This window comes from Blastocystis sp. subtype 4 (genome assembly GCF_000743755.1).
Source record: "Blastocystis sp. subtype 4 strain WR1 chromosome Unknown seqid_0333, whole genome shotgun sequence".
NCBI classification, from domain to species: domain Eukaryota; class Bigyra; order Opalinata; family Blastocystidae; genus Blastocystis; species Blastocystis sp. subtype 4.
Window position 1 is genome coordinate 1 of NW_014569214.1, and position 10,209 is coordinate 10,209.

Below are 10,209 nucleotides of genomic sequence, written 5' to 3' on the forward strand. Positions count from 1 at the left end.
CTGCAAGGCTCTGGCTCCCACCTATGTAGAGTTGGCTGAAGCCTATAAGGATGATCCTGATGTGATCATTGCTGAGATGGATGCTACTGCTAACGAGGTGGAGGATATCAACATTCGTGGCTTCCCTACTCTGAAGTTCTTCAAGGCTGGAGGTGAGGGAAAGAGTGTTATTGACTTTGAGGGAGATAGAACCCTCGATTCTTTGAAGGCATTCGTAGAAAAGAACCGTATTGTGGTTGAGCACTCCGAGGAAGAGGAACTGTAACCAATTGGTGGGTAAATACAGTGTATTGTGTTTGTTTCATCTATTCTTGTACTGTTTTAAAATCCTGAGTCATCTAAGTCTTGGAGAATCCATCTGTGCTTGTGAATAGTACGAATCCTCTTTTGGTGTCGTTGTTGTTCCAGTGAAGATGGAACAATCTGATTGGCTGACTCTCCTTTTACGTTTTTAGTTCATTTCTTTTTATTTGCAATGAGTGATAGTAATTTACCAATTAAAATGTCGTCAGGAAGACGACTGATCATTACAAACGTTACAGACAATGCATCGTTTTCGGCACGTCGTCTCAGCTTCAATGCAAAAGAGCTTCGTGTATAACAGTGCTTCGGAGATATGATATTATAGTTTATATCTGAAGAACTGGCGAAGTGGCTAAGTGAAATGTATGGAGAAGAGGTGGACCCAGATCTTCCCAATTCTCTAATCAGTGGAGTTGTAAGTTCTTTGGTTCTGGATAAAAGATAGGTTTTGTTGACCATTGTTGAAAAGTATTTGCCAAATCTGAAAACGGTTGGTAAATGGCATCGAAATGCTGGTGGGTTGTGTTGTAGTGTGATTATTTCTTAGCTCCCATGAGTTTTCAAGCTAGAGATAATATTCGCGCTTTTGCAAATGCTTGTGTCGAACTGGGTATGCGCCGAGCTGATGTTTGTAACTACAGTAACTTTGAGAAAGGAGATCTAAAACAAATCACAGCTACTCTTTGTGCCTTCGCCAAGTTGGGTATTCCAAAGGGTTTGAACAAGGTGTCAGAAAATCTGGAACAATACATTGAGAATGGTAGGATTGAGACAAGTGGATTATTTCTAGCTTACAGTGATAGGCTAATTGGTATGGATGCTGTGGAAGAGGAAGAAGAGATTAAACTAACAGACCAGGAAATTGCTGAATTGGAGCGAAAAAGAGAAGAGGAAGAGAAGAAGCGACAAGAAGAGGAGAGGCAACGAGAAGAAGAGGAGCGGAAGAGACAAGAAGAAGAAGAACGACAGAGACAAGAAGAAGAAGAACGACAGAGACAAGAAGAGGAGCGGAAGAGGCAAGAAGAAGAACGAATCCGTGCAATTGAAGCTAGCTTGGCTGATGACTTTGAAGAAGGAAAGAAAGTGTTCAATGAACATTATCACAATGCAGTCAATGTGATATGCAGCGATCTTGTGGATGTGGATGTACTCTCTGTGACCTCATCTTCGTCCTCATCATCTAGTGAGCAAGAGTCTGCTAAACTGAAAACAACAGAATCGAAGCCTCGTACTGCTATGGAGATTCAGGAGATGATATCAAGTGCCAGTAATGAATTGGATAGTGCTTTGAATGTGTTGGATCAACTTCAGGCCAAGCGCGAAGCAGCATTGCAGGAAGGAGCGAATGTGAGTAATGTGGACAAAACCATCGAAGAGTTACTGGCGAAGACTCATGAGTTGGAGAATATGATCTCCAAGGAGGAGGAGGTGTATGCTCGTGTTGCTATGGAAGAGAGGTTGAGGGAGGAGGAGGAAGAGAGATTGCGACGTGAGGCTGAGGAAGAGGCGGAACGCAAACGCTTGGAGGAGGAAGAAGCTGAACGAAAACGCTTGGAGGAGGAGGAAGCTGAGCGAAAACGCCAAGAGGAAATTGAGCAGAAACGTATTATGGAGGCAGAGCGACTGCGTGAAGAAGCTGAACGAAAACGATTGGAAGAGGAGGAAGCTGAGCGAAAACGTCAGGAGGAAGAAGCCGAGAAGAAAAGACAAGAAGAGGAAGCTGAGAAGAAGCGTCAGGAAGAGGAAGAGGCTGAACGGGTACGTCTCGAGTTAGAGAAGCAGCATCAAGAAGAAGAAGAACGAATCCGACGTGAGGAAGAGGAGGCAGCTAAGAAGTGCAAAGGGTGTCGCAATAGAAGATCGAAGGATGCTAGTATTGACGATGACGATGAATAAAGAATGTCCCATTTTATAGTTGATATTGTGTTACTATAGATTTGGTTGTTTGTTGAAAACACAATTGTTTTTCTCCGTGGGCATAGTTGCGCAGATGGTCACGGACTCTAATCAAAGTATGAAAGATTTAATAGAATCGGAATTGAGATTGGTAATTCCGCTTCTTCACCAATCCTATCCGGATACGGTTACAACCAAAGTCTTTCTCCTTTCAATAATCTGATGTGTAGATTGAACCGAATAGTGACATGATCTGGATAATCAAACTGGATATTCTTTACAATCGCTTGAAGAACAGTGATTCCTGTAGATTTCTTTGTAGAACGATCATTCAAAGGTTCTGTTATTAGTGAGTTAGCCGAAGTTCTTGAGATCTATTCTTATATCTTACATCTTCATGAAATTACTCTAGATCTTGTATCGGTCCTTTTGGGTTCGGTTTCGAATATTTTAACTGTGTTTATTGATGGTTCAGAGAATCAAGAGTTACAAACAAGCCTTAGTCTTTTTATCGAATCACTCTTTCTTGTGGAGTGTACTAATGGTCATCATTATGAGAAAGAGATCATTGTTACTCGAATTGTAGTTCTTTTCGAGCGAATAATGTCCCATTCTCTTTGGCAATCGATTGGAGAAACGAATTTATGGCGAATTCTTTACTCACTCTATTACATTTCTACGAATGTGTGCTATTATTGTATGATTTGATGGATAGATTCAATATTCACAGAGTCTACAATATCTTGCATCAACAACAATGGAGACGAGTGTTGGGATCATTCTTTCTTTTATGCAGGATAACATACCGCGTAAGGAAGCAAACTCAGTTTCTGCCAGTTCAACTCCAATTCCTGATGGAACTGATACAACTGTTGTATCTGTTTCAGATTCGGAACAAGAGTCGTTGAATGATGTTCGTAGTGTTCAGTCCTCCAGCATTAAGAAGTATATTCATTCGGAGGAGACAACTCCTGACTTGGGATTAGGAGAGAAGAATGAAATTGTTTCTGGGGAGAAAGTTCATGAAGAGATGATTAGAGAAGGAGGAGACGAGGAGAAAGTCACTGAGGAAGTAAGCAAGGATGAGAAGGCTCCTGAGGAAGTAAGCAAGGATGAGAAGGCTCCTGAGGAAGTAAGCAAACAAGAGAAGGCTCCTGAAGAAGCTCATAGAGACGCTATCACTGAAGGAACTGTAACTCAAGACACAACCGTTATACCTCCTTCTGAACACCCTTCTCGCAAACAGTCAACACAAGAAGACAAGACAGTTCATTCCGCATTCTCAGAAACACTTACCAATTCCATCTCTGAGAGAAATCCACCTCAATCCTCCATGTCTTCGGAACATCTACTCACAACTACTTCAACCAAACCTCCATCCTTTCCATCAACTCCTTCTCAACCTATTCTCCTTCTCTGTAATGTTCCTCCTCTCACTCTTATTGAGAGTTCATGCGTTGTTCTTCGTTATTATGTTGATTTTTAGACTGGTGTCTCCACCATTCATTGCTTCTTCAATCTCCTCTCAGAGAGTCTACAGGTACCTTTCTCTTTCTTCTTCTTCTCCTAGTATTCACCTCATTCCACATTGTCTGCGTTTAACCATCATTGTCTGCAGTTATCACTTCATATTCTTGCTATGATAATCACACAATTCTCTGGTATTATCCTGTGTTATCCTAATCTCATTCATTGTCTTTCACAGTCTCTTTTAGCCAATATCACCATTCTTACTTTCTATCAACAAACCACTTTACCAGTATTTGCAGAAATCATGACGATTTTTGTTGCCATTTCTAATACAATGAATAGTCGGTTAAAGAAGGAATTGGAATTATTCTATGAGAAAGTGGTATTCCAAATATTGGGCAATATTTCTGTATGTCATCAAATTGATCAACATCTGAAAGAGCAACTTCTTCTTCAGAGTTTGTTAGATATATACAGTAAACCCCGAGCACTTGAATCATTATTTCGAAATTATGACTGTGATGTTTACTGCTTGAATCTTGTGAGTATCCTCTTTAATATTGTTGGTAGTTTCATTTTCCTGATCAATAGATCTATGAGAAAATGAATTTCTATCATTCGTTTGTCTGGCCTTCATATCTCGATGCACTTCGGAATGCAAAGAACCAGGGTCTTTCATCACCTCCTCATCCTCTGACGAATATTGAATTGCTTCAAAATCTCATGAATATATTACTCACAACTTGCAAATCTGATCTAACTCTTCCTTCTTCACAACTCCAACCTCGTACTGCTGGATATATCCTACAGAGTCACCAGTTCATGAAGGCTGTAGCTCGTTTTAATAGCCAGGATAAATCAGTGTTTGAGTTTATGACTACTTGTGGTAGAAGTGTTTCAGAGGTGTCATCCATAGGACTGTTATCAAAAGACCCTTCACCGCGGGAAATTGCTCATTTCCTTCGTTCATCATCTCTTTTGGACAAGAAAGAAATTGGTGAGTATTTGGGCAAGAACAAGGATCTGAATAAGGCCGTATTAGTGGAATACGTGAATTCGTTCAATTTTCACAATATTGGTGTGTTACCAGCTCTCCGTATGTTCCTAGAGAGTTTTCGTCTCCCAGGGGAATCTCAACAGATTGATCGTGTGATTGAAGTGAGTCAGAGAAGGATGCATGATGAATAGGCATTCTCTGTGAGAGCCTTCGAACAGTGTGCAGAGAAGGAGGAACTAGTGAATGCAGACGTGACATATTGTCTTTCCTTCTCAATTATTATGTTGAATACAGATTTACACAACAAGAATATGAAGAAAGAAGATCGAATGACAATTGATGATTACATCAAATTCAATACTACATATGGTGATATGAACAAGGGGAGACCATTAAGTGACAAACTACTTCGAAGTATCTATCAGAGCATATTGGATGATCAATTATTGATTGTTGATGATGTACAAAATCAGCTCATTTTTTTGACATATAGCCCAAAAATGAGAATATTATTACTCGTGGAAAATGGAAGGATTTTGTGGATGTGAATACAATAATGTATCCTAAGAATGCTCGATATTATAAGCTCTCTGAATCTGAGATTCCCTTGTAATGAATGGGAAGAATTGATATTGTAGAATGCATCGTGAAATGATGAATGTATTGTGTCCAGTAGTATTGAAGTCTATACAGAGTTGTATCGAATCTAATCCTGGTTATACATCATTACAGACTAGTTTAGAAGAATTGAAATTATTGACTGCTTTGTGCGATATTCATAACAATAACTTAATGATTGATGACGTCATTCATCTTCTTGTTACCAATACTTCACTTGTTCTTAGTCCTCTGATTTATTCTATTTCTATTCCTTCTTATAATGATGCAAATTCTCCTCTGAATCTGCTACTTCATCTCAAGCAATCATCTCCTCAGGAGTCTGTAAATGAGTCGAAAGAATTGCTGATTCTTGAATATGCTCCTATTCATCAGCTTCTTTCTTTTGCCAGTCCTTATTGGGAAGGGGCACGAGATGATGTTTGTGTTGGAATTCTCTGTTATCAAACACTGATGGATCTCATTCGAATACACGGCTCTTCTATTCAGAAGGGATACAATGATATTCTAATGCTTGTTGTCTCAATATTCTATATGGGAATGATCGATCAAAAAGAAGTGAGATATTTTGGAATTCCTGAAACATAGGACATTTTGTCTAAATTCATTCCTCATGACAGTACATACTGGTTTCCTCCTTCTCAATTACGCTCTCAGTTCCAACCTATGGATTCTACACTTCTCTTGCGTTCGGTTGTTCCAGAGGAACTCCACAGTCAGTCGCATGTAAGATCACAGATTCACAATGACGTATAGATACGGCCTGTGAATCACGATGATCTAATAGCCCTCATTCAAAGTATCCAGAATGAGAAATCTGTCTTCTCACTAAGGAAAACGAAGTTGGACACTGGCTTCAATCTGTCACGAGCGAGTTCTATTCTTCAGTCAATATCCTTGCTTAATCACTTATTATGACCTTCATTCCATGCTTTGAGTATAGTTAACCAAACAAGTTTTCTATCTCTTGTTAATCAGGATGATGTGGATTCTGCCATGGTCGAAATTATTGTATTTTCATTATTACGAATGATCAAACAACCATGGTGTAGGTTTATTTAGGGATGATGATGGATAGTGGAATCAGAGATTCAGCATGTTGACTTTGATGATGTGTGCTTTTGAGAACATAATCACTTGTAGAGTCTTGCACAGAGTTATCAAATTCAACGAATCATTCTATTTGGTGTTCTTGTGGAAATTCTCTTGTATAATGAAAACCGGATTCAGTTATTATTGCCACAAATATCCCGTTTTTTGGTCACATGGATTCCACAGGTTCCTGTTCCATCTCACGAAGCCTATGCATTATTATCATATGTTGGATTGATTATTGAAGCCTCGTTCCATCTTGATTATCATGTGGTGATTGTATGAGTGCTATGAACGTAGGTCTTATCTCTGTTCGATTCGTTCATTCATTTACCGCGATCATCTCTTGTTCAATTGCTCCCACAGATTAGTTCTGTATTGCTTCGAGTGGATTTCACTTCTTCAATTCATTCCATAGGTTGTAAGCAATATTGCTGAAGATTTGAACGATAATGTGGAGATGTGGAGTATCCTCGAGAATATACTAGATTCACTAATTATGTGTTCTGAGAATAATAATGGTGATATTTTGAAGACGGTAGATTTCGTGTTTAACAATTTTGAGATTAATCGTTATATTCCGAATGATTTCACATCCACATTGTGTCTTCTGATTAGTAACTTGTATCTCCATAATAATGAATCGACAACAGACCAAATCTGCAATGAGGATATATTCAATTGTTATATTTCTGTTATCAATTATTCTTATGTCATTTACAATAATATATGGTCTTCTTATGAGCGAAGAGTAGCTAAGAACCAATTTGGTTGAAATGAGGAGGAATCTTGACTCTTAGATTTCAATAAATCGGAACTTCAATCGTTAGTTCGAGTTGTTGCTATGATATGCAAAGATAAACATGAGAACACTGTTGTGGAGGGTTTGAAGTGTTTACGAGTCATTGTAACTTCTTTTTGTGATGAATAGACCATGTTCAGTGATCACCGTGTACACATGCTTGATGTTCATGATTGGATTGAGTTAATTCAGCTTCTTCTTTATCCTGCCGTGAAGGACACAATCAATAGTATCATGAGTAATCAGTATACTTGAATAATGGATTTCAGGTGTAGTCGTGTTGTTGTTAATCCCCGCGGGAATAAACTACGTGAAAACGAAGCTATTTCTATCATCATCGATGTGGATCTGAGTAGATTTGATAATAAGTAGTTCCTGAAGGAAGTATTTCTCAATCGCTTACGTGATATCGTGGATGATCCATCCTTCTGCAATCTTTGGATTAGTGTTTGTGAAGTTCATTTGATTGAAGCATAGTACTGTTGTTTGGTGGAATTGATTCACGTGATTACGCAACCAGATAGTTCAATTCGTGAAATGAATACGATGACAATGATTACAATGATTGGTGCACTTTCTTCTCTTCAATGCTTCTCTGTATGGATGCATATGATTAATGAGAGTAGATGATCTATAAGAACCAGAACCTACAAATTGCAACAGAGCAAGCAATGCCTGTATTTGCTCGTGATTCCAACATGGTCAAGTATTTCAAAACGAAGGATGAAGAGATTGGTGATGAGGAAGAAGGAACGAATCCAAATCGATATGTGGATGAAATTGATCAGTATTACAATAACAAGAAGATTATTGATCGAATGGGAGCAGAGAAGGCTTCAGATTTACCGAGTGTTGAGAAGGAGAGTAGTGTAAAAGAATTACCGTTTTTAGCTGGTTCAGGTGTTGAGAAGGAGATGTTCTCTCCTCATGCTGATACTTTAGACATTGGTGACCTTGAAGATGTGGAATCTGTAAAGAGTGATCGAAGTGATTAGTTATGCTTTGTTTGTGGAATATCTCAAATTTGGGGTCCCAAATATAGATACTAATGATTATCAGTTTAAAATATTTGAATCAACAATGGCACCTCGTTGCTATGTTGGTATTGATTTCGGATCCTCAAAAATCCGTATATCATCACTGAATGTGGACTCTTCCGTTAGCTCGCATGATATCCGCATCTTACCGACAGATGGTAGATCTATCGACACATTGTAGCGTATATAACTTATGTTTGAGTTTAGAAATGTGATGAGTGTGAAGAAGGGTCAGCCTTTCTTTGGAAATGGAGTAAAAGTATGTCCTTTTTACTTGAATTTAGGATAGTCAAATGCAGATAGATTCAATACAGTTTATTATGTAAAGGAACTGCTAGGTGAATCCAACTTGATGGATGAATGGCAAGAGAATACTGGAATGCAGTATCCTATTCAGGTATCCGAAAATAAGAAATACCACGGGTTGGAGATTGGTTTGGAGTTTAAGAACAACACCAAAACTCAGTTGTCGGTGGAATACATAGCTGGACTCATCGTGAAGTTCTGTAATGAGGCTATTAAGTCGAGCCTTGGTGATGGTTCTTATTCAGTGACTGTCAGTGTAAAGCTCATAGGAGATGTTGAAGTATAGTACCCCTGCTTTTGGTCTTCGGAGAAGGTTCAATCACTCCTTTGTGCTCTTAAACTTGCGAATGTGGAAAATGTGCAATTAGTCCCCGATTTTGCTGCAATAGCTTACAGTTATTGTTGCTGTAATGCAGACTCCTCAAAGGGAAGGTCTGAAACGGTTTGCTGCTTTTCGATGGGGTATTCGTATACTATGGCATTTCTCTTCACATTCATCCAAGTCTGATTAGGAGAGTTTGCTAATCTCTAGGATGCCTGTTTTATTACAGACTGTGCTGTTTCAAGAAAACTAGGAGGAAAGTACTTTGATAAAGTATTCCGAAGATTTGTGAAAGAGGAACTCCAGAAAGAGAATATAACCTGGAACGATGTAGCTCATGGGAAATATGCAGCTCAATTTCACAAAATTATGGTTCGAGCGAAAGATGATTTGTGTTCAGAAGGTTTTGAGTCATGTATGTTGAATCTGGATATGATTTCTGAGTATGACAATGTGGAGTTATATCAAGAAGAGTTCTTTAATATGATTGATAAAGATATGATAAAGAGAACTCTTAGTGAGTTATTACGTCAAATACAGAAGAATCACATTGATCTTGTCTGTTTGTGTGGAAGTGCAATTCGACATAAGCTTGTACGAGATTGTTTAAATGTACTTGTGAAAGAGAATCATAGCCGTATATCTGAAATACTTCAGATGGATGAAGCAGTTGTCCGAGGTCTTGTATTAGCTCAAATGACGGAGTATGATAAGATTTCCTATCAATATGTGAAAATGAATTCAACAAAAGAGTATTATGATCTTGATAAACAGAGTCGAGAGTGGATGGCTCCTGTAGAGATGGATCATGTCAGTACTGAGGCTCATCAGGGATACCAAACCCAATACTCTCAGTATGAAATGGAACGTAAGGAGGTTGAAGCTGCCAGTCAAAGCTATCGAGAGGAGATCAATAAGGCAACGAATCTTCTCGAAGAGTAGTTATGAGATGTACGTGTCATGAATAGGATCCCTATAGAAAGGAGAGCTGAAAGTCAAGGGACTCTGAACCAGTATGATGCAATTCTCACCACTGGATCAGCAACTGTTATCAAGACTAAGAAATCCTTTGAGGATTTCAGTGATTCTCTTAAAGAATTCCAGAAACAGTTGGAAGAGGCAAAGGATTCATATGTACCTCTCACTTATTTTGTTCCTATACGATTGTCTGATGAAGATATGAAAAATGTGGGATTACAGCAATAAAGAGTGTTATGTTTGTTAAAGAAACAGAGTATAACCATATCTGAGTACCTTCACTCAATCTTTACTCTTCAGTCGTGTTCTTTCCATTTCTTCTAGCCACACGTCCAGGACGACCACCTCCATAGGGAGAGTTCTCAGCGAACTGAATGTGCTTCTCTGA

General features: G+C 38.7%; 4 protein-coding genes across 4 annotated transcripts; all 4 read left to right on the forward strand.

The window, feature by feature from the left end:
* Nucleotides 1-76: 76 nt before the first annotated feature.
* On the forward strand, nucleotides 77-265 carry JH06_4284 (hypothetical protein; the record flags this gene model as incomplete). Its single annotated transcript, XM_014670097.1, has 1 exon — nucleotides 77-265. The coding sequence occupies one exon, from the start codon at nucleotides 77-79 to the stop codon at nucleotides 263-265; it is 189 nt and encodes a 62-aa protein (XP_014525583.1).
* A 399-nt stretch (nucleotides 266-664) lies between these two features.
* Nucleotides 665-2,199, forward strand: JH06_4285 (hypothetical protein; the record flags this gene model as incomplete). The annotated part of the gene is made up of 4 exons (XM_014670098.1): nucleotides 665-718; nucleotides 749-818; nucleotides 851-1,063; nucleotides 1,094-2,199. 4 exons carry the CDS (start codon nucleotides 665-667, stop codon nucleotides 2,197-2,199), a joined length of 1,443 nt encoding a protein of 480 aa, XP_014525584.1.
* A 2,193-nt stretch (nucleotides 2,200-4,392) lies between these two features.
* JH06_4286 (hypothetical protein) lies at nucleotides 4,393-5,872 on the forward strand (the record flags this gene model as incomplete). The annotated part of the gene is made up of 5 exons (XM_014670099.1): nucleotides 4,393-4,555; nucleotides 4,586-4,827; nucleotides 4,858-5,127; nucleotides 5,160-5,275; nucleotides 5,305-5,872. 5 exons carry the CDS (start codon nucleotides 4,393-4,395, stop codon nucleotides 5,870-5,872), a joined length of 1,359 nt encoding a protein of 452 aa, XP_014525585.1.
* A 2,695-nt stretch (nucleotides 5,873-8,567) lies between these two features.
* Nucleotides 8,568-9,785, forward strand: JH06_4287 (chaperone; the record flags this gene model as incomplete). The annotated part of the gene is made up of 3 exons (XM_014670100.1): nucleotides 8,568-8,801; nucleotides 8,835-9,023; nucleotides 9,054-9,785. The coding sequence occupies 3 exons, from the start codon at nucleotides 8,568-8,570 to the stop codon at nucleotides 9,783-9,785; spliced, it is 1,155 nt and encodes a 384-aa protein (XP_014525586.1).
* Nucleotides 9,786-10,209: the final 424 nt, after the last annotated feature.